We start from the raw sequence: 25,136 nt of genomic DNA on the forward strand, positions 1-25,136 counted from the left end.
TTACACAGCACAAGCACTGTGCTGTAATTCATGCTTTAAAAGGAACAGGATCTTTTTTTTTTTTTTTTAAGAGTTACAGCCACTTTAAGTGGAAAAACAAACTTGAGCAATGCACAATATAAGCAAGCCTAATGTTCATAAACTGAATGCTGCAGGGTTAAAACCATGAAAGCCAGACAATCCCCTGTAACCTTTAATAACCGTTACCAAAGAAATTCAAACATTTGGAGTTAATTACACAGAAGGGACAATTTCCTCATCCTGATTAACTGCAAACTATAAAGAGTTCTTGTAGACAATTACTGCAATGATCAGCAGTTTAAAGTGTCGGAGATACAGGTGGAACATGCTTCGATTTAAAAGCCGCAGCCTGACATTTCACTTTATCAAAGGCTCTGAATTACAGAGCTGAACAACATACATGAGGTGATTTTGGGATGTATTCCTGAATCATGTTCTCCTGCACACTTCTAAAGACTGACATCAGGAAGGAGCAGAACTCACACAGACTGATACAGGCCACGTTTTCCCAGATGAAATCCTATGCGTTGCTTGATGAATTCAAGCACAACGCAATCCTTTAGCTAGATATTAATTCCTGAGCAATAAGGCTAAGGAGCACAAGGGAGATTTTAATGCCTGGCTCCAGAGGGGGGGGGGGGGGTACAACCACAGTCCAATTTATAATGTAGTCAGTGGCCCTGTTGCGGGACTTTTTCTAATTTCTGCAGCTGGAACACGGGCTGTAAAAGGGTTTTATTTCCAGTAAAACAATAAAAAAAAAAAAAAAAAGAATTTTAGCATTTGTCAGGTTACCATGACTGTCTTGTCCAGGTGACAAGTGGTTAAAATCTCCCAAAAGGGGTTTAGGAACGGCAGTCAGACATTTTCTGTTTCCAAGTTAAAAAAAATAAAATAAAAAATATTCGGCAGGCCCATTTAGGGCATATTGAGGATGTGTGGAAACCGGCCCCCACTCATTTCCAGGTGTGGGAAAAGCATGTGACCTCCTCTCATACAGTTCTAAAGCCTAATGGCTACCCTGCACAAGAGCACCTTATAGACCCCAGAGGTAGGGCTGTGTCCTGAGGTTGCAAGTGCTTTGGAGAGACTCAAAGTGGCTTATGCACAGGTATGGCACACAGGCGATTCAACCCCTTTGTGTCGGTGCCTCCCAGCCCTTTAAGGAATTTCAGAGGGTTTTATGATTACGTGACTGCCGTGGATTGCCGGTCACATGATCGGAAAGCTCCTGACTGCAAGAAGCAATCAGGAGTCTTTATTTAGCCGCCAGTAACTGTGCTGGGAGTGCACAGGGCACACGCACTCGGCACAGCTGCATCTGCTAACAGGTACGCAAATATGCACCCTCTTGGCGCCAAGGCCCACACACCAAGAGGCCAGATATTTACGTACGGTCGGCACCTAGTGTTTAAAGGAAAGATGTAAATAAAAACTGGAAGCCAGAGATTCAAGCTCTATATTCATCTAAGGAGGGTGAAAAAGTTCAGCCGAGTGCAAAGTATGGTGTTCAAAAATTATAGTACTTTTTTAAGTTTACAGTAAAGTATCTTTGAGGATGAATTACTCCACAATGAGCATCTACTGCTAATGCTTGTTATGTATATGTAAATATTAAGAATGTCCAGAACCTGGGCACATTTTTTCTTCTTTTTTGGAGTAGGGAATGCTTGGATGCCGGCAGTTTTTTTTGCTATCAGCATTAACCCCTTCCTGCCCAGATAAGGTCCCACCCCACCAGTTTCTGATTATGGTTACAGACCAAGAGCCACCTAACGGCTCGGTTACTGAGCCGGGAGGGCGTTCTCTGCACAGAAACCTCAGATGTCTATGGATGCATTATGTGCAGCATGTGGGGGTTAAAGACCACAATTCCTGCAGCTTCACATATGGATTAAGTGGGTGGTAACAGACTAAGATTGTCTCACACTTCCCATCTTGACAACATTTGCCACAAAAGTCTGCTGCAGGGACAAAGAGAAATTAAAACCATGGTGTTTTAGCCTAACTCTACTAAAGAAACTTGTTTTTATTTCTGTGTCACTGAGCTACCCAGCAACATTTAGTGAGTACAAACCAGCATTCAAGAGGAAATATAGCTGTAAAAGCCTTAATGGGGTACTAAGCCTTCACCACGCTATCCAAAACTAAGAAAAAGTTTAGGCTTGACACAGCAGTAAAGAGTATTATCAGTCCACTTTAATGGTGGCCCTCATCGCCATCTTTGATAATTTAGCATGTGCACAGATGCGTTGAGGGAGTCTGCCTGTCCTTTGGGTCCTGGCAGAGTTCTAGCGGAACATTTGCGTGCACAAACACAGGGGATTTCCCAGACACGCCGAGATCTGAGTCTTCTATCTGCTCCATTTTCACACTTGTGTGACAAAGCCCTTTTGCGCATGCAGATGTGGGGCAGGGCTCTGTCAGAATCGGAAAACCCTGTGAAACGTTTGCAGCACACTTGCACCTATTTAAAGCTGTTTACTTGGATGTGTGATGTGGACATCACAAAAAGCAGTGGTGAGTAAGAGGTTACATTCGTGCACAGCAGCACAAAAGGTTAGAAACCTTAAAAAATAATAATTAAAAAAAAAAAAAAAACACTGTATCCAATTGTGGGAGAAGGTAGGAGGCAGGTGAAAATCAGTCGTTTTTAATTATGGTTATTATCCAACTTTATGGCATATTCAGAAGCCTGTCAATGTGCTGCTGGTCCAAGTTTTGGTTATACGACAGACATTTTACATACAAGTCACCGTTATCTTCATGTATGTGGCTGAAGGAAGAGCTGGAAACATTGTTCACAGCAACCAGATTTCATCACTTGAGTGCATAAGAGGAGAGAGCTGACCACAGGTAGTTCTTACTTCTGACACAATAACATAGGAGGTCCATGAAGAGTCCTTTACATACCTAGTAGACTGCATCTGCCTTGTTGTTTCAGGATCTTCAAACATCTTTACAATGGGTTCTGTTTCGGCTTGCAGCTGTTTCAGCTGGGCAACAACTGTGGTTCTCTTCTCTTTGAGAGCTGTACAAAATAAGCAAACATAAAAGATATTACAAATAATGGATATTGTTTTATACTTGCTAAATACTAAAGTTATTAAACATTATGAACGAAAAAATTACAAAACAAGCAAAATTTCAGGTTTGATTCTTTCTCATGGTATAAGGGGAAAAAAAAAAATGCCGAGCAAAGTCAAGTAAAAGCCAGATTGATAAATCTGATTTGGCACAGGTGAACCAAGATCACACCACATGTCAAGGGAATTGACAATACTTTCTACTCTATCAGAATAATTTGAGTTGCTCAAATCTTTGGTTCCCCATGGTTATCCCTTTGACTTTATGGCAAACTACACAACCACTGGTCTGTGCACTCATTGCTTAGGTTTGTTTTTGCAGAGGCAGGAGGAGTATATCACTTTAACAGTGGAGATTCTGGCGGCAACAATTCAGCACTTGAAATAAACCACTTCAATACTGGGCACTTTCACGCCCTTCCTGTCCAGGCCAATTTTCAGCTTTCAGCGCTGTCACACTGTAAATGACAATTGAGTGGTCATGCACACTGTACCCATATGATATTTTTTGGTGGTATTTAATCACCACTGTTTTTTTTTTTTATTTTGCTAAACAAATTAAAAAAGACGGAACATTTTGAATAAAAACCTTATTTGTTTCTGTTATACAGTTTAGCATATAAGTAATTTTTTTCTTCACTGATGGGCGCTGATGAGGTTGCACTGAGGACACTGATATGGGGCACTTATCAGTGTAAATGTGCCCTGTAACTGAAAAGCCGGTTATCAGCTGTCCTTTCCTCAGACACTGATAGCGCTGAGGAAAGGAAATGGTGATAACCGGTGTTCCGTGAGAAAAACCTACCCGTGAGAAATGCCTACCCTTGTCACTTCCGGTGCACCTACATCATTGAACAGCTGAGGAGCCGACTAGTGCGCATGCACGGAGGGTATGGATTTTTCACGGCAATGTGTCTAACGTTACACTGCCTCAGCTTTTGCGGTGGTTACATTAAAACAGCTGGGCTGCAACACGAGTCATCTCCGCTCCTACCCCTGTCACTTCCCTGATGTCGGCTACTAAATGTAAAAGCGGATCACGGAGCCGAGATCTCCGTGATTTACATTACATACGCTCACCACTGCTTTTACATTTACTAGCCAAGATCAGGGAAGTGACAGGAGTAGGAGCGGAGATGACTCATGTTGCGGCAGAGCTGTTTTAATGTAACCGCCGCAACAGCTCATGCCGTCTAACGTTACACATACTACCGTCAAAATGTCAGCCTCCGAGCATGCGCACTTCTCAGCTCCTCAGCAGTTCAAATACGTCACCGGGGCTGTGAGCATGCGCACTGCTACGCTGCTCAGCTGTTCCTGACAGGAAGTGACGAGGGTAGGCATTTCTCACGGGGTAGGTTATTCACACGGAACACCGGCATTTGCTTACATGCGATCAGCTGTGATTGGACACAGCTGACCACATGGTAAATAGCCTAGGTCATCAGCTCTTTATCCTGATCAGTGATCCACTGCGTCCAAGGGACACAGCTCACCACCAATTGCCGTGCTGTGATATGAAGGCTGTCAACTGAAATCCAGTCAGAATAGTAAAGCACCTGCCCAGCCATCAATCTGCTATAGGCCAGGTGGAGAGGTGTTGAAACATGTAAAAAGTGGCACAAGCAAGTGTGCATTGTAGCTAAAACACAGTCCATGATAAAGTCCTTGGAGCAAATGGCTCAATTCTGTGAGAAGATGTGCAGTCATGGAACTCAGGTCCAGCCCGGGGAGAAGTGAGCTCCAAACCGGCAATAGTCACAGTGCAGACTTCTATGCTTTTAATGATAAAACAGAAGAATAAAAAACTCATATGATATATGAGATTAGTAGGCACATAGGTAAAGCCTGTGAGCGGGAGTTGCGCTGTCCAACCTGGAAACCGTCTCCTCCATTAGCGAGGCCATCCTGGCGAGCAGAAAGTGCCTGTGATGATGGTGTGTAGGAACGAGGGCTGGACCGCAGCATTGTCCATGGTGACATCACAAGCATGCTCACGATGCGTTTCGGGGCATGCGCACCAGAGGGACACTACCAGAAGTGCGCTCCTCCTTCAAGCTCGAAGAAGGAGCGCACCCTAGCAGTGTATCTTTAAAAGCATAGCAGTCTGCACTCGCAGGTGTCTGCCTCTCTTCTGTCTTTTGGTACGGTGTTAAAAGCCATATTTGGCCATGGTGACACAGGGGTATTACATCGTAAGCCCGTGCGAGGGCCATGTTTAGTCATAATAATTGGGACACAGCTTCTGCTTCCAGTTTGATATTCATGTGGGTGTACAGTCCTGAACACACACTGTCTCCATTCAGGGACATACACCTGAGCCCACACAGATGACAAATTGGGAGCAGCATCTGTATCCTAATTGATTTGAATGGGACTCCCTGCAGGGGGATGCACGGAAAACCTGTGCAACCTCGTGAGGTAAACATGGCCCTCGCAGTGGTGTATGCTATACTACACTCCTGTGAACAAAGCCTTTGCTTGATCATTTGATAGAGATGTCACTTTGTCAGATTTTTGTATTTATTTTAGACTAAAAACAGTGCAATAGCATTGAAAACACTAGCACTTTTTTTTTTTTTTTTTTAATCTATACACAGACTGTGTAGAATGTGCAGTCCCAGTATCCAACAGATGATGGGAATAGAGCACGAGAGTTACAGCATTAGTGCCTGCTCAATGGACAAAGCAACAATATGATGGTAAATGTGGTAAAATTGCTGCGCTATAATCATTGGTGATAATATATATAAAAACCAGTATAATCAATACCAGAAACTCCATTAATGGAAAGCGGCTGACACAAAAAGACAAGAAACCTATATCTTCAAAAAAATAGTATGGGATGGTGTCGCGCTAGTCCATAGTACACAAGAAATGCTGATAAAAAAGCAAGTCCCAAGGGTGCTGGCAGAGTCCACATAAACTAAGTATGGAGGGGTGCAAAGCAGGAAAGACCACCACCGAGCAGTATAATAGGGTACTCTTACCAACTAGACAGACCCCACAGGGTCAAAACATGCCCAGAGTATGTTGAAGACAGTGGCAGGAAGGGACCGATCAAATCCAAATGCTTCCTCTTACTGGCAACCAGACTGAGTTCCCCCAAAGTCTCCTTTAAACACTCCTCATACTGACCAACTCGGAGAGAGGACTCTGCCAGCACACTTGGGACTTGCTTTTTTATCAGCATTTCTTGTGTACTATGGACTAGCGCGACACCATCCCATACAACAATATGATGGACCTGAAAGAAGAAGAGAACAAAATGCTACCAGCAGGGCCAGAATGGAAGCGGAGAGCTTGGACCTCAAATTGCTGCAGGAGAGCACACCCAGAGGGTATGCATGTTATTATTTGCATATACTCTGCCTAGTAACACATTATGGCAAATGCTGACCTCCTCCACATGACTTCACTTCAACTTATGTAAACTATGCCATTTCTCCTGCTATGCCAACAGTAGCAGTAGACATAGGTTGCTATAAGATCCTTATTGCACCCTTCTACATGTCATAGAACCCTGGCATTCCCTAGAGAGTTAAACCGTGTAAATCACCTTTACTTTATTTTTTCCTTCATCTCTGCTTATCCTTTTTGCTGGAATTTTTGTTTTCTATTTGGTGACCCCAGTAAGAGGAAAAGAATAGTTGGTGCATGTGCAGCAACTCTGCAATTAGGGCACACTGAGTGTACCTTGAATGCAAAGAGCACGGTGCTGCAATTGTGACTCCTATGTGAGTGAGCAACATCAAAACAGCTGTAAAGAAGACCTGGTGAAGATGGTAGTGCCAGGAGTGGCAACAGCACAGTGGGGCTCTGTTTAACAGGTATGCAGTGCACATTGAACCAAACAAAATACATTCCAGGTGTTCCAAGTCTCACTGCTCCTTTTATGTAGAAAGCAGTTGGAAGTCTGAGCAGAAAAGCCCGTCCCCCCACCAGCACCCTGAAGACAGGGACACTTGCTATCTGTGTGAAAGCATTGGTCTCTGTGCAGAGTTCTGGCACACCCCCTGCTGAGCCAGACCTACAGCTCTGCAACCAGCAAAGCTTACACACTCTACTGATTGGACGCTGAATCAGCAGGTATGTGACAGACCTCTACAGTAAGATCTCCAATTCCAGAGAACAAGAGTCTGTCTCAGAAGAATGCTGGCAGGGGAGGGCTTTTCTACTCTGTAAAAGGTTGTGGCTTTCAAATAAAAATGAAGGCTTTAAAACACCTTTTCTTTGATACACCTAAAATGTATTTAGCCAATGTGAGCTGAATATTTAATGGGAATTTTAAGCTCTCCCCCTTGGATTAGGACTGTTTTACCTCTGCATGATAATAACTCACCATGGGGAATATCCTTGTCTGCATACAAGTTCTTATACACATCCATTGCAAAGTCCACCATGTTGGTGTCACTAAGCAAGTCCAACTTGCCCTGAAGGAGTTCTTTTTCATTGTAAATCTGCAAAGACATCAAGCAAAATATTTAGGTGATGCAAACACAGATGGCAGTCACTAGGGAGAAAACACCGGATTTTATTTTGTTTAAATCAATAAGGATGTGACTTTCAGAGGCATACTGCATTGTTCGATGACACACGTGACAACATATGAAAGTGAACCAGCACTGACAGGAGACTATGAAGGCTTTCAACCCTAACCAACTTCTTCAAATGCTCGTTATCTGCCTGCCACACAACAACACTTTAAAGCTGTTGTATACTGCTGAAAAAAACACACAAAGGCATAATGAGCTAGTATGCATCACATACTAGCTCATTAGGAAATTAAATACCTTAAAACGAAGCCCAGACACGGACGCCCGGACACTGTGGGAGCCGTCATGCTTCCTCGGGGTCTCTTCCGGGTTCGGCGGCTCCGGCGCTGTGAGTGCACTTTCCGGCAAGTAGCCGGCAAGGAACTCTGAAGGTCCGCCGGACCTTCAGAGCGCATGCGCCGCAAGCGTCAGCATGCAGGGCAAATATCTCCTAAACTGTGCAGGTTTAGGAGATATTAATTGTACCTACAGGTAAGCCTTATTATAGGCTTACCTGTAGGTAAAAGTAAAAAAATTGAGTATTCTACTGCTTTAAGAGTTATTGGCCTGAAGCACGCATGTAGCAAGTGGAGTCAGAAATGCTGATCAGCATTCAGTGTTAGTGACTTCTAAACTACTAAATCTATTAGAGAAGCATAACATCCAGGCAACTAGCATACTCATGAGGATCGGTCCACAATGGCTGACTCTTACTCTAGCAGTACAGATTTCAAAGTAGAACTCCAGTATTTTTGGAAGGAAAAAAACAAAAAAAAAAATGCTCTCCATAAAACTCCTCACCGCCTGCCAGCAGATCATACACTACAATACACAGCCCTGAGTGAGTGTCCATCATAATGCTCACAATGGAAAGTGCTCATTGGTCAGTACAACCATATGACTGATGACCAATGAGAAACGCATCTGAGGCTCCTTCTTCCAAGTAAGGTGTCCCAAAATAACAGCGTCTCATTAGTTAATGTGGACACGTGACTGCGCTGACAAAGGAGCACTTGCCAATGAAAGCATTATAATGAATACTCACTCCAGGGCTGTGTATTGTGACATATGGACCAACACACAAACACATCATGGCTGCTATGTGCAGCAAGGTCCAGAGTGGTGACCAGGATATATGTCATTAGTTCTTGTCTTTTTTCATGAAAAGGGTGAAGGTCCCTTTGAGGCTTTTTTTACACTTGTGTAGCATGGGAATATGTACAGCGCCATTCAATTTTAAAGTGGAACCAAAGTTTCACTGTAAGAAATGGCAAACAGGCAGGCTTTTATTGCAGAAGAAATATGCAACCCATCCTCCGCAATAAAATCCCCCTACTGCCCGCTCGCTGTCTTCCCCGGCACTGCCAACTGAGCTTCACATGCATAGCTCCACTTACAGCGTCGTGGCAGTCTCCGAGTGCGGAGAACACTGGCTCCTGCCTCTCAGTGCCAGCCAAGACGTCCAAAGACTGCCACACAAAGGATGATGCTGGTGCAGGACCGTTGGATAGGCAAATTGTCACCATTTCAGCTTTAATAGCAGTCCAAATGCTGTAAATGTGTGCTCATGAAGAACCCACAATGAAAAAAATGTGCAAAGCGATATCCGAGCTTCCTTGTGATGTGTAGGACAACCCACTAAAATTAATGGAATACTCTATGTAAGGAGCACTACAACCCACGGCTTGACCAATTTGCTTTGAATCTAGGAGCCAGCGAAAAAGTTAGGAGCTTTATTTTCAATGACAAAAGCAAAGACACCAGGATGCAATTCCTAGTCACCACGATGACCTGGCGCCTGGGATTTGTCCAGCCCTGCACTACACAGTGTGATGGGGACTAAGAGTTCATATAGAAGTCTGTGACTGGAGCGCATCTCAACCGCCTGCACCTCTGAAAGGTGATCTGTGATTTACATGGTTGATAGATTTATTTTTTGTCTTAACTTCCAGCCTGGGCCAATTCTGGCATTCCTCTCATACATGTAAAGAAGCATTTATTTTGCTAGAAAATGACTTAGAACCCCTGGAAAGAATTCCAGCAAGGGCATAGACCTGTCCCTATAAAAGGGTCAAGACTACGTCCCTACAAGAGGAAAAGGGGGTTTAAATGTGCCTCTACAAACAGTTAAAGTATGCACATGTTCATGTAACATAACAACGGTACACAATTGTTTTTTTTAAAAGATTCATAAATCTTTATTAATACATAGTAAAAACAAAAAGTATATCACTCTAATAGATTGAATAGTCAATACATAGTGACAGGATTAGTACAAATACAGATAGAAAATGCTGGAGCTACGCGTTTCGCATTATGCGCTTCCTCAGGGTCCAGCAAAGGAAAGTATGTAAACAGAGATTCAGTCTTTAATAATCTAAAGGTATATAAAACAGTTATTAGATTTGTGAATATACACATATGTCTTATAACATTTTTATTATTCTCAGTTTGTTATTTGCAGCTATCAATTGTATGTTACTTACATTATTATCTTAACCTTGAACACATCAGTTTTACTCTAATTATTTAACAATTATATAGGTAGATCAAAAGATAGATTTTCCATAAATATAGCTGGTTAGTATATTGGTTCCTATATTATAGATTCCTTTAGATAAAAAGGAGGAAGAGAAAAACCATTTCTGTTTAACAAACTCTTTTATGCTTTGTTTGTCAGAAAGACAAGGAACTAAACCCCACACACTGAAAAGGAAGAGTAGGAAAGGGTGGGAAAAAGGGAAAAAGAGAAAAGGGATGAATATGAGAGAACAATGATAGAAAAGGGGGGAAATGATGTAGAGTGTGGATCACCACGTAGCCCACAGGGGGGGCAGTGATAAGGATAGGCTAGTTCACCCGAGTATAGTAACTCAGGGGACAGTCCATCCATAGAGGAGGCATGGAGGAGACCAAAAAAAATGAATGGTATATATAAAGAGGTATATTCACTTTATTATAAACTAAAAATATGACATACTAAGGCATTAGATTGTCTTACCCCAATTTAGACGTCACAATGAATAGAGTTGAGTATACTTGTTTAATTTAAAATCATGTTGTATGAAAGGGGGAGCCAGAAGCCCCTAAAATCAGCAGAAAGAAAAAAATGAATTTATATGTATGTATGGTTACTCCTTATTTGATTATTTTAATAAGGGGGATGGTGATTTGTAAGAATAGGTACTTACCAGGGACTCATTCTCTAAAATTTATGTGTTAGGTGGTGTAAACGTCAAGCAAGACGTACATCTATTTAAGTAGAGAGGGGGTTAGACATTGAAATCCCCTTCAAAGATGTGCACCAATATTAAGTGAGGAAGGGTTAAATAGAGAGTCCCCTTTAAAACTTGGGGATCAGTGTGGTGCTGGAAGTATAAAAACTAAGTATGAGAGAATCACTGGATGCTTTAGACAAATTGGATCCAGCCCCGAATCTGAAAAGATATATAAAGATAATGGACCGTTGGTAAAGGGCTGAGCCTGACAAAAAGGAAAAGTAAGGAGCTGAGTCTATAGTTAAAACACTTACCATCTGAAGCAATTCAGAAAACCCACGGGGAGTATGACACTCAGCCTAGGCAGCCTGTAAGTGTGAGCTTACTAAGCTGTCCGGTATATATACTAACCACTCTGTATCTGGTCTCCTCCTCCTCCCGGTCTCACGCCCCCCACATCCGCCCGCCATAGCGTCCACGTGTAGACGCCGCGGGAGGATGTTCCCGCATACCGGAAGTGAGCATCACTTCCGGTTCCGGGACCGGAAGTGACGATCTGCCATAACATAATCCACCATTCAGACAAATTAAAGCCAATAGAAGCTGATTAACACTGTCAAAAATGGTAATATTATACGTGCATAAAAAGCAGGAATATATCTTAACATTCAATATGGCATGTATGAAAAACATCTGAATATAACTATTTATTCCCTATTTGAATCAATTCAAACCTGCATTTGAGCCATATAAGAGGAGAAATTATCCATAAATGTACCAACAAACAGTTTTACTCAGAAATGACATTAGCAAATCTGCTTATATGGTCTGGTCATGTGGAGCAGTGAATAATTAAGATTTATAAGAAGAAGAAGAGAAAGAATATATAATTTGGCAACCGATATGCAGGACAATGGACCACGCGGTAAACAGACCTACAGCAATGAAAAAAAGGGGGGGGGGGGGAAAAAGGGAAAGGGGGGGAGAGGAAAAAAAAAAAAAAAAAAAAAAAATTTTTTTAAAAATTATTTTTGTTTAACTTGAAAATTATATAAAAGAGTAAATCCAAATGAGTTAATCTCTTCAATATCATATTGGAGAGTCTAAGAGGGTATTAGTCTGCCAAAAAGGGGGCAAAGCTCAGGTGTTCATTCAATCCTGGGAGGGTGCAAGCATTTAAAGAGAAAATCCAACGTGCTTCCCTTTGTAGAATTAAGTTGTCAAAAGGTCCCCCTCTGGGTCCAGGATGGATCCTATCTAGGGCGAAAAATTTGAATTTTGGACATTTATATCTATGCGTTTGAGCTATGTGTCTTGTTATGGGACTTTCTAAGTCTCCACCCCTTATGTATGATACATGGTCCTTGATTCTCTCCCAGAAATGTCGTTTGGTTTTGCCCACATAAAAAGCGGGACATTCACATTTCCAAATATAGACAATACCTATAGTTTGGCATGTCACAAAATGTTTAAGAACAAATGGGCGTCCATTTGGCAACGTTTGTTGAGGCTTGCTAGCAATGAATTTACAATAACCACATAGTCCACAAGGAAAAGTACCTTGGGGTAGTTTGATACAGGGGTCTGCCCTTTTGTCTCTCTGGTAGTGGCTGGCAGTCACCATATCTCGAATAGATTTATTTCTCCTAAAAATCACACTCGGTCTAGTATCCACAAAGTTACTGAGGATTTTATCCTCTGCCAAGAGATGCCAATGTTTGGCTATAATACTTTTTAGTTGGTTGGATTGAGAACAATATCTCGTGATCATTTTAGTTGAGTTTTGAGAGTTTTGACATTCTCCTTGAAAAAGGAGAAGGTCTCTAGGGCTATCTTTTGCTTTTTTGTATGCTTTTTTAGTGCTTTTCCTACTGTATCCCCTCTGTAGGAATCTTTTTTGTAATTCTAAAGCTTCTTTTTCAAATTCAGTCTCTTCCGAACAGTTTCTACGAATCCTATAATACTGTCCTATTGGTATTCCTTGAATTACATGTCTTGGGTGGCTGCTATCTGCATGTAATAACGCATTTGTTGCAGTTGGTTTTCTATAGAGTGTGGTTGAAAGTGTATTATCCATGCTTCTATAGATCTCGAGATCTAAAAAAGGAATCCTAGATCTATCAAAAACATAGGTAAAGTGCAAATTGAAGTCATTTACATTCAGAATATCTATGAATTCCTTTAGGGTGTCGAGAGGACCCGACCATAGGATGAATATGTCGTCGATATATCTTTTCCAGATCTCTACATATGCCAGATATACTGATATAGATTCTTGGGCAAAGAGCCATCGTTCCCACCCCCCCAGGTACAGGTTGGCATGAGATGGGGCACATTTGGTCCCCATCGCCACCCCCTGTACCTGGAGGTAGTGGGAACCATCAAACACAAACACGTTATGTGTCAAGATAAAAAATAATAAGTCAGAAACAAACTTATTTAACCTTCTATGGTCAAGTCCTCTCTCATCCAAAAAGGATTCAATAACTTCCACACCTCGAGAGTGTGGAATATTTGAGTATAGGGACTCAACATCTATAGATACCAGATAGGTCTCCTCTTCGATCTGTATATTTTCAATCGTTAATAGCATATGCATAGTATCTTTTAGATACGAGGGTAACGACTCTACATGTGGGCGAAGGTATGCATCTACATACGAACTAGCATTCTGTGTAAGACTATTGATGCCCGAGACTATGGGACGACCGGGGGGATTGGTGTGATTTTTATGCATTTTTGGAAGTGCATAAAATGTGGGCGTTGTGGGTTCTTTAATAATCAAAAATTCCATCAAATCCTTGGTTATAATTCCCCACTGGTGGTATTGATCTAGGAGTTTTAGGAATTCTCTTTGATTTTTAAGTAACTGTAAACTGCTTACTCTTGAATACCAGGCTCTATTGTCAAGAATATTGTTGCACATTTCTGTGTATTGTACTTGATTTAAAATGACAACATTTCCGCCTTTGTCCGCAGACTTAATCACAATATCTTTGCGTTCTTGTAAGTTACGTAGAGCCTGGTATTCAGTTTCGGACAGGTTACTAGAGTTTTTTCGTATGTTCATTTGTTTAATATCCTTTGTTACCATATGGATAAAAAGATCAACTTTAGGATTGGTTTGACTCGGGAAACGTTTAGACTTTTTTTTAAAAGTTTGTACTGATTGTTGTGTTGTTCCTACCGAGGTCGAGGGTGGGCTGGGTCCGGGTGTAGTCGGACCCGACTCATCCTCAAGCTCGGTCAGGATTTTAAGCATCTTATAATCCTTTTTGGACCAATCACGCCAGGTTTGAAGAAGACCACCCATGGGGGCTTCTTTTTGCTTGATTTTAGGGCCCTCAATTAGGGACCTAAAATTAAGCTTTCGTGCAAAAAGATTAACATCTTTTATAAATTCAAAACGGTCTATGTCTTTTGCCGGACAGAAATTAAGCCCTTCTATTGGCTTTAATTTGTCTGAATGGTGGATTACGTTATGGCAGATCGTCACTTCCGGTCCCGGAACCGGAAGTGATGCTCACTTCCGGTATGCGGGAACATCCTCCCGCGGCGTCTACACGTGGACGCTATGGCGGGCGGATGTGGGGGGCGTGAGACCGGGAGGAGGAGGAGACCAGATACAGAGTGGTTAGTATATATACCGGACAGCTTAGTAAGCTCACACTTACAGGCTGCCTAGGCTGAGTGTCATACTCCGTGGGTTTTCTGAATTGCTTCAGATGGTAAGTGTTTTAACTATAGACTCAGCTCCTTACTTTTCCTTTTTGTCAGGCTCAGCCCTTTACCAACGGTCCATTATCTTTATATATCTTTTCAGATTCGGGGCTGGATCCAATTTGTCTAAAGCATCCAGTGATTCTCTCATACTTAGTTTTTATACTTCCAGCACCACACTGATCCCCAAGTTTTAAAGGGGACTCTCTATTTAACCCTTCCTCACTTAATATTGGTGCACATCTTTGAAGGGGATTTCAATGTCTAACCCCCTCTCTACTTAAATAGATGTACGTCTTGCTTGACGTTTACACCACCTAACACATAAATTTTAGAGAATGAGTCCCTGGTAAGTACCTATTCTTACAAATCACCATCCCCCTTATTAAAATAATCAAATAAGGAGTAACCATACATACATATAAATTCATTTTTTTCTTTCTGCTGATTTTAGGGGCTTCTGGCTCCCCCTTTCATACAACATGATTTTAAATTAAACAAGTATACTCAACTCTATTCATTGTGACGTCTAAATTGGGGTAAGACAATCTAATGCCTTAGTATGTCATATTTTTAGTTTATAATAAAGTGAATATACCTCTTTATATATACCATTCATTTTTTTTGGTCTCCTCCATGCCTCCTCTATGGATGGACTGTCCCCTGAGTTACTATACTCGGGTGAACTAGCCTATCCTTATCACTGCCCCCCCTGTGGGCTACGTGGTGATCCACACTCTACATCATTTCCCCCCTTTTCTATCATTGTTCTCTCATATTCATCCCTTTTCTCTTTTTCCCTTTTTCCCACCCTTTCCTACTCTTCCTTTTCAGTGTGTGGGGTTTAGTTCCTTGTCTTTCTGACAAGCAAAGCATAAAAGAGTTTGTCAAACAGAAATGGTTTTTCTCTTCCTCCTTTTTATCTAAAGGAATCTATAATATAGGAACCAATATACTAACCAGCTATATTTATGGAAAATCTATCTTTTGATCTACCTATATAATTGTTAAATAATTAGAGTAAAACTGATGTGTTCAAGGTTAAGATAATAATGTAAGTAACATACAATTGATAGCTGCAAATAACAAACTGAGAATAATAAAAATGTTATAAGACATATGTGTATATTCACAAATCTAATAACTGTTTTATATACCTTTAGATTATTAAAGACTGAATCTCTGTTTACATACTTTCCTTTGCTGGACCCTGAGGAAGCGCATAATGCGAAACGCGTAGCTCCAGCATTTTCTATCTGTATTTGTACTAATCCTGTCACTATGTATTGACTATTCAATCTATTAGAGTGATATACTTTTTGTTTTTACTATGTATTAATAAAGATTTATGAATCTTTTAAAAAAACAATTGTGTACCGTTGTTATGTTACATGAACATGTGCATACTTTGACTGTTTGTAGAGGCACATTTAAACCCCCTTTTCCTCTTGTAGGGACGTAGTCTTGACCCTTTTATAGGGACAGGTCTATGCCCTTGCTGGAATTCTTTCCATTGTTTGCATATGGGGGCAGGTGCCATTATAATCTCTGATTAAAAAGACCCCAATCCCCCCTTCCATCCATACTGTCTTTTGACTTAGAACCCCTAATATATATATATATATATATATATATATATATATACACACACACACACATTAAATTTTTTTTTTTTTTGCAGTGGCCCTAGAAAATAAAATTGGTAGGTGCTGCATTAATTTATGACATGCCATTTGCGCAGCAGTTTTTCAAATGCAGATTTTTGTAAAAAAAAAAAAAAACACACTTTAGTTAACTTTAATGCAAAAAAACACAATACCCACATTTTCTTGAAAAAAAAAAAGAAAAAAAAAGGAGGTTACCTGAGCAAATGGATACCAAATGTAATGTTTTACCCACTTGCTGACCGCCTAACTGGGAAAATACATTATTTGAGATTAAATACCGGGGTATGGCTGCAGCTAGATGCTACAACCCTGGAATTTTATTTATTTATGTCCCGGACTTTGAAGTAAAATTGATCCACCGCAGGATCACTTTTAGAAGCAGTGGGAGGGGTGGTTCCTGGGCTTACATTATCGATCGCTGAGCCCAGGAAACCATCTGGCGCCAGCCTACCATAGAGATAAGCAATGGGAAGACGGCCACCACTCAGGTCTTTGCCCTTGGAGGACAGGAGCGATGCCGAGATGTCACTTCCGGTTCTCGGGCCATGTACATGGCTTTTTATTTTTTCTTAAAGCAAAAGATTTTTTTTCCTGATCTTTTGCTTTTAAAAAGGTTGAGGAGAGATTTGGGGTCTTATTGACTCCAGATCGCTCTATAAAGAAGACCTGTCATGATGTATTGCTATCACAAGAGATGTTGTGATAGCAATACAAGTGAAAAGCTGATTATGGTAAGCACCCTTGTCAGTGTTAAATGGCTTGTCCTAAAGTAGAACTTGGGCATAACTTTTTAAAAAAAATTTGGATAGAGTATGGGAGCGTTGTAACCCATCAGATTATTATTATTTTTTTTTCACCATCTGTGTCCCATTGCGTAGATTTCCTTCCAAATAAAGGGACCCCCTAGTTTACCTTTATTAGTGTCTCCATTGGAAGATTTCCTCTCTATTATTCTTCTGGGGACAACCCAAAATGTGGGATTTTCTGTCACTTTCAATGATAATGGTAACCAGGACAAATAGAGAGGGTGGGATAAAAGACCGGCACATTCTAAGTGTAGCTGTGTGACACGTTTAATTCAAATGTTAAATACTCACAAACCGAGATTAAAGCAGGCATATTATATCAGTGGTGAGTCCTCAACATCATTGCTAGACAGAGGCATGGGTTGGTGTGCAGCCGAGTCCCAGAGTCTGCAGGGCGCCATTGGTGTGCAGCGCTTCTTGGGTCTGCTGGAACCGCACAGACGTAACGTCACCAACCCGAAGTTATGTGAGGAATAGGGCAGCATTAGGTGTGGTGGCTGTAATAATTGCCATTTTCTAGGCTTTTTCTCTGTTTTCACCTGGTGATCTGGCCAGTAACACACCTCCTGTATTAGTGAGATACAACTCTGGATGGAGGAGCACAGGGGGCACAGCAGCAGTCATTCTGGGGGTAGGAAAATGTATTAGCAGATTTAGCTACACTAACAAATTCAAGCTCCAGCCCACACTTTATAATCAGTTAGAGCAAACAGTTTTTTTCCTTTTGGGATAAAGGTTTTACATGAATGGATAAAAGCTGATCATATTATCCCCCCCTCCTTCCAGTGTTAGGGGTTAGTTTCACTCTTTGTAGGCATCTAAGTGTAACTAAGACTAACTAAGTATAACTTTGTTATAGTTTTGGATTGAGTGGAGAGGGGTTAGAACACTTCATGTTTTTATTGTTACTTCTGTCCCCATTAAAAAGGAAGTAAACCGTTGGTTTTGTTTTTTTTCCTGACCTGCAAAGTAAAGGCATAATGTGCTAGTATGCATCGCATACTAGCACATTATGTGAAACATACCTGCAAACGAAGCCCTCCATCAATGCGTTGTCAGCGCTGGAGGACGCATCCATCTTCTCTCGTCTTTCTCTTGGGTCCAGGGACTCCGGCTGTGTGACTGGTCAGAGCCACGGGAGCTGCCGGTCACGGCACAGGGCTCTGCAGGAATGGCATGGGGGGGCAGTTTCTTCCATGCATGCACAGATGATGAAATCGGCTGCATACAGTAAATTTCTCCTAAACGGTGCAAGTTCAGAAGATATTTACAGTACCTATAAGTAAGTTCTTATTTTAGACTTACCGATAGGTAAAATTAACCAGTGAAAGTTTACAAAAACTGTAATATTCACCCTATTTGACAGCACAATGCAGGGAAAAATGGAGGGGCTTCTGATGACTAAAGTCTCAGAATGATAACATTTAATAAATAAAGTCCATAATTGTATGGTGGTGTCAAACGTATATACTCACTGTAGTGACTGCTGTGTCCAGGAGCAAGAAGTGACTCGAAGGGCAGAGAGGGAGAAAAGACGAGCGCCTTCTAAGTGGCCTGAAGAAGCAGCAATGCTCCACAGATGCGTTGCTGCCCTATTCCTCGCATAACTTTGCGTTGGTGACGTCACGTCTGTGCGGTTCCAGCAGAACCAGGAATCACTGCACACCAATGGCGCCCTGCAGACTCTGGCACACCAACCCACGGCTCTGTCACGATGTTGAGGACTCCCCACCATTATTACATGCCTGCTTTAATCTCCCTCTGTATTTTTTTAATCATGTGAATTAAAACGTGTCACACAGCTGCACTTAGAATGTGCCGGTCTTTTCTCCCACCCTCTCTATTTGTCCTGGTTACCATTATCATTAACGTGACAGAAAATCCCACATTTTGGGTTGTGCCCAGAACAACAAGAGAGGAAATCTTCCAATGGAGACACTAATAAGAGCCGGTTCACACTTCCGTGTTTCCGGAGATCACATGTAATTCGGAGCGCACTGCTCCCAATTACATGCGATCTCATGTGCGGATGCGAGTTCAGCCATACACTTTGTATGGCTGAATTTGCACTGTATCCGCACCAAACACGCGCATGAGGCTTTTTTTGAGCCGCATCAGAATCGGATCGCATAGTGGTTCACACTTGTGCAATCGGATTCTGTACGTACTTGCAGATAGCACTGCGATATGCGATTGCAACTGGGGGTGTCAACTTTTAATTAAAACCCCCAGCGTATCGCATATGGCAGTGTGAACTGCCAGATGTGCGGATGCGATGCGGGAACACACTGCATATTCGCAGCCTTCCCGCATCGCACAAGTGTGAACTAGCACTAAAAGTAAATTGGGGGGGGGGGGGTCCCTTTATTTGGAAGGAAATCTCTGGAAAGGGATACATATGGTGGACAAAAAAAAAAAAAAAACTATCTGACAGGGGTTATAACCCTCCCGTGCTCCATCCACAATGAAAAAAATAAAGAAATGTTTTGCCTATAGTTCTACTTTAACCAGTTCTGGACGGGAAGGATTTTCCCCCCTTAATGACCAGGCCATTTTTTGTGATTCGCCATTGCGTTATTTTAATGGAAAATTGCGCAGTCGTGCGACACTGTAACCAAAAAAAAATTGATGTCTTTTTTTCCCCACAAATAGAGATTTCTTTTGGTGGTTTTTGTTCACCTGTGCGATTTTTATTTTTTGCGCTATAAACAAAAAAAAGTGTCAATTCTGAAAGAAAAATATATTTTTCATATTCTGCTACATAACATTCCAAAAAAAAAAAAAAAAAAAAATTTAAAAAGCAAAATTTTTCATCCTTTCAGGCCATTTGTAATCTGCTACATATTTATAGTTAAAAAAATCCCAATAAGCGTTTATTGATTGGTTTGCGCAAAAGTTATTGCATCTACAAACTAGGGGAAAGATTTATGTCATTTTTATTTTTTATTTATTTACTAGTAATGGCGGCGATCTGCGATTTTTAGTGGGACTGCGACATTGCGGCATACAGATCAGACCCCTGACATTAACACTTTTGGGAGGACCAGTGACATTACTACAGTAATCAGTGCTAAAAAATATCCACTGTTACTGTAATAATGCCATTGGCAGGGAAGGGGTTAACTCAAGTGCGATCAAAGGGTTAAGTGTGAGCCTAGGGGAGTGTTTACTAACTGTGGAGGGAGAGGCTTGTGAAATGTTTAGAGAGACCTGTGATCCTATAAAGAAGGATCAGAGGAGCTCTGTGATCATTCCAGAGAGAATGGTCGGCTGTGTTTACAAAATCTGACCGTCCTCTCTCAGCGGGGAGCGATAGTGGCCGCAGACCCCGTGGTTTGACAGCGGCACGCGCTTGCACGCCCCCCTGCACGCGTCTGAAGTAGAGGTACGTCGGTTCACACAGGAGAGCCAGCCTACCGCAGTAAAACTGACAGGCGGTTGGGAACCGGTTAAGACAAGCCAATTAACATGGACGGGGTGCTTACCATGATCAGCAAACAAAACACCTTTATCCATACCTTCATTTCAAAAGGAGAAAACTGTTTGCTATAACTGATTATAAAGTGTGAGCTGGAGTTTGGCTTCAATTTGTTAGTGTATCTAAATCTGCTAGTACATCCAACACCCACCTCCCTCTAGACCAGGGATGGGGAACCTATGTCCCGGGGGCCGTATGCGGCCCTCAAAGTCATTTGGTCCGGCCCCCCATGCAGCTGAGTCTGTGGTTCTCAGCTGATCTGTCAGAACGGAGCCAATGCTTCCTGTATAGTTCCGACTCCGTTCTCACAGTCTGAGTGAGTCACAGGCAGAGTGATATTAAATACACTCCGCCTGTGACCAATACAGGAAACATTGCCTCTTCCTCCAGCGTGGTGCCGCTGCTAGCCAGCATTTCCCGCCAGCAGCACACACAGCAGTACCAACCAGAGCCAGCAGTACCCACAGCAGTACCAGCCAGAACCAGCAGTACCTACAGCACAGTACCAGTAGTACCCACAGCAGTACCCACAGCAGAACCAGTAGTACCCACAGCACAGTACCAGCCAGCAGTACCCACAGCACAGTACCAGCCAGCAGTACCCACAGCACAGTACCAGCCAGCAGTACCCACAGCACAGTACCAGCCAGCAGTACCCACAGCACAGTACCAGCCAGCAGTACCCACAGCACAGTACCAGCCAGCAGTACCCACAGCACAGTACCAGCCAGCAGTACCCACAGCACAGTACCAGCCAGCAGTACCCACAGCACAGTACCAGCCAGCAGTACCCACAGCACAGTACCAGCCAGCAGTACCCACAGCACAGTACCAGCCAGCAGTACCCACAGCACAGTACCAGCCAGCAGTACCCACAGCACAGTACCAGCCAGCAGTACCCACAGCACAGTACCAGCCAGCAGTACCCACAGCACAGTACCAGCCAGCAGTACCCACAGCACAGTACCAGCCAGCAGTACCCACAGCACAGTACCAGCCAGCAGTACCCACAGCACAGTACCAGCCAGCAGTACCCACAGCACAGTACCAGCCAGCAGTACCCACAGCACAGTACCAGCCAGCAGTACCCACAGCACAGTACCAGCCAGCAGTACCCATAGCACAGTACCAGCCAGCAGTACCCACAGCACAGTACCTACAGCACAGTATCAGCCTGAATCAGCAATACCCACAGCAGTACCAGCCTGAGCCAGCAGTACCCACAGCACAGTACAAGCCAGCAGTACCAGCCTGAGCCAGCAGTACCCACAGCTGTACCCACCAGCAGTACCAGCCAGCTATACCCACCAGCATTACCCGCCAGCAGTTCTTTTCAAAACTTATCACCACAAAGTCGACTGCGCTCCAGACTGACCGACACAAACCTGGAAAACCAGTTGCGAGTAGCAACATCATCAATACCAGCTAACATCACTCACCTCACCTAAGAGAAGCAGTTGCAGCCATCACATTAGGGGTGAGTTAATTAAATGTTTGACCAAATATAACAGGCACATTTTTAAGTTGATAATTTTGTACGGCCCCCGAATGATTTCATAAATACCCAAATGGCCCTTCGCAGAAAAAAGGTTCCCCACCCCTGCCCTAGACCAACAGCGCTGCTGTCCAAAGGTGCGCCCTGTGCTCCTCCATACAGATCAGAGGCACTCTTAGGCACCGGCTCACACTGGGGCAGCTTCAAATTCTCCTGACTCTGAAGCTGCCCCGTACGACGCGACATGCAAACTTTAACAGAAGTCAATGCAAGTCGCTCCGAAGTCCCCCCCCAAGCAGTGCAGGAAGCTTCTTTTTGAGTCGCTCCGATTAGAACAGTCACTACAGCACTCAATGGAACACAACTTGTCAGGCCACTTAATCACCCCAGTGTGAGCCGAGCCTAATACAGGAGGGGTGTCACTGGGCAGATCAGCAGGTGATAACAGAGGGGAGAAAGCCTAAAAAACCTAATGATTGGTAATCTGCAATAGATGACACTGATGGTTTTCTGTTTAGTAATGCTCAGGGCTGCGCTGGCGGTGGGCGAGGTGATCACACGCCTCAGTCACAATGCTTTGCACCCGCGGACAAAACTCTCCAACATGTTACAATCAGCAGGTGACAAGCCCACCGAAGGGCCACAAGGGGAAAGGGGGGCCCGCAACAAGGGGGGGGGGGAGAAAGGGCCGCAACAAGGGGGGGGGGGGAGAAAGGGCCGCAACAAGGGGGGGGGGGGGGAGAAAGGGCCGCAACAAGGGGGGGGGGGGAGAAAGGGCCGCAACAAGGGGGGGGGGGAGAAAGGGCCGCAACAGGGGGGGGGGGAGAAAGGGCCGCAACAGGGGGGGGGGGGGGAGAAAGGGCCGCAACAGGGGGGGGGGGGGGGGGAGAAAGGGCCGCAACAAGGGGGGGGGGGGGAGAAAGGGCCGCAACAAGGGGGGGGGGGGAGAAAGGGCCGCAACAAGGGGGGGGGGGGAGAAAGGGCCGCAACAAGGGGGGGGGGGGGAGAAAGGGCCGCAACAAGGGGGGGGGGGGGAGAAAGGGCCGCAACAAGGGGGGGGGGGGAGAAAGGGCCGCAACAAGGGGGGGGGAGAAAGGGCCGCAACAAGGGGGGGGGGGGGAGAAAGGGCCGCAACAAGGGGGGGGGGGGGAGAAGGGGCCGCAACAGGGGGGGGGGGGAGAAAGGGCCGCAACAGGGGGGGGGGAGAGAAAGGGCCGCAACAGGGGGGGGGGAGAGAAAGGGCCGCAACAGGGGGGGGGGAGAAAGGGCCGCAACAAGGGGGGGGGGGAGAAAGGGCCGCAACAAGGGGGGGGGGAGAAAGGGCCGCAACAAGGGGGGGGGGGAGAAAGGGCCGCAACAGGGGGGGGGGAGAAAGGGCCGCAACAAGGGGGGGGGGAGAAAGGGCCGCAACAAGGGGGGGGGGAGAAAGGGCCGCAACAAGGGGGGGGGGGGAGAGAAAGGGCCGCAACAAGGGGGGGGGGGAGAAAGGGCCGCAACAAGGGGGGGGGGAGAAAGGGCCGCAACAAGGGGGGGAGAGAAAGGGCCGCAACAAGGGGGGGGAGAAAGGGCAGCAACAAGGGGGGGGGGAGAAAGGGCAGCAACAAGGGGGGGGGGAGAAAGGGCAGCAACAAGGGGGGGGGGGAGAAAGGGAAGGAGCCGCAACAAGGGGGGGGAGAAAGGGAAGGAGCCGCAACAAGGGGGGGGGGGGAGAAAGGGAAGGGGCCGCAACAAGGGGGGGGGAGAAAGGGAAGGGGCCGCAACAAGGGGGGGGGAGAAAGGGAAGGGGCCGCAACAAGGGGGGGGAGAAAGGGAAGGGGCCGCAACAAGGGGGGGGAGAAAGGGAAGGGGCCGCAACAAGGGGGGGGGGAAGGGGCCGCAAAACGGTAAAGGGGGGCCACAACACCTGTAGTCACGGTGTGTTTATTCATGAAAACACAGGGGGAAAACAGGCGGTGAGATAGCATCATCTCCTATGAATTCAGCTTTGAAAAGCGAACCACACAGATGACTTATGATAGAAGCAGAGAGGTTAGGCCTCACACCCAGCCTGATGTGAGGGTTTTCTGGCCTCTCAGCACAGGACACACCATGAGATAGGCCTCTGCACACTGAACTGTCTGTGGCTCTGCCCCCAGCCAATCACAGGCCTCCAATATACACCCCACAAATATGATAGACCCGGCTGTACCCCTCCCCAGGCCCAACATGGCGCCTCTCCTCATTCATATGGCAGACTCAGCCTGCAGGCCGCGGCCTCCCCTCTCCCCCCTATATATCTCCCCCTCTCTCTCTCCTATCACTCACCTCTTTCACTGAGAGGAACTCGAGCAGCGGGAAGACCAGGTGCCGGTCCAGAAAGTGAGCGATCCTGGTGGTGAGATCGTAGTCCGCCATGGTGGCTGCCGGCGGCGTGAAGGGAAGAGGGATTCAAAGGCGGAAAACTTTATTACACGAACACTGTAGAAGCCATGTGTGGAGGAAAGAACAAAAAAGGCGTGACTAAGCGATCGCCGCTAGAGGGGGCGGGGGGGTCATCAGCGAGCACTAGAGGATAAAATATATAAACACTGAGAGTCTTCACCCCCTGGGGGCCATACTGGAGTCACATCACTCAGCGGGAGCAGCAGGACGGGCAGCTTATAAAAATAAAGATCTCACCGATGAGAAATCCTTATTTATATACTTTGAAGTGTATGTATTAGCAAAACTATTTTTTTTACTTATATTCTATAGAATATATAGGAATTATCATAAAACTGAAGACTAAACTTTTTATTATAGTTTTGGACAGAGTGGAGAGAGATTAGAACACCTGTCAGGTTTTTTTTTTACTGTCTGTGTCCCCATTATTGAGATTCACCCTCTCTATTTATCTTGTTTATAATAAGCATAGCTCCCAACTCTCCCTGATTTTTGGAGACTGATCCCTGATTTGGAAGTCCCTCTGTCCCTATTTCCTCCTCATTTGTCCCTCATTTTGGTCTGATCTTTCTTTCTTTCTTTCTTTCTTTCTTTCTTTCTTTCTTTCTTTCTTCAAACTAGGGGGGCGGTGCCCCTGCGCCCCTTATGGATCGGCCGCTGTTCTGTCGAAATCTCCAACTTGCCGATTT

At 44.3% G+C, this 25,136-nt stretch overlaps 1 protein-coding gene across 1 annotated transcript in view; it reads right to left on the reverse strand.

Annotated features, from left to right (window-relative positions):
- EIF3E (eukaryotic translation initiation factor 3 subunit E) overlaps positions 1-24,486 on the reverse strand; it is a 121,688-nt gene extending 97,202 nt beyond the window's left edge. The window contains exons 1-3 of the mRNA XM_082259909.1: positions 24,331-24,486; positions 7,450-7,567; positions 2,935-3,052 (exon numbers count right to left, since the gene is read on the reverse strand). Of these exons, the coding sequence (XP_082116035.1) occupies positions 2,935-3,052; positions 7,450-7,567; positions 24,331-24,420 (326 nt within the window). The 5' untranslated portion in view covers positions 24,421-24,486. The remainder of the gene's footprint in view (positions 1-2,934; positions 3,053-7,449; positions 7,568-24,330) is intronic.
- Positions 24,487-25,136: the final 650 nt, after the last annotated feature.

This window comes from Pelophylax lessonae (genome assembly GCF_965119305.1).
Source record: "Pelophylax lessonae genome assembly, chromosome: 5".
NCBI lineage: Eukaryota > Metazoa > Chordata > Amphibia > Anura > Ranidae > Pelophylax > Pelophylax lessonae.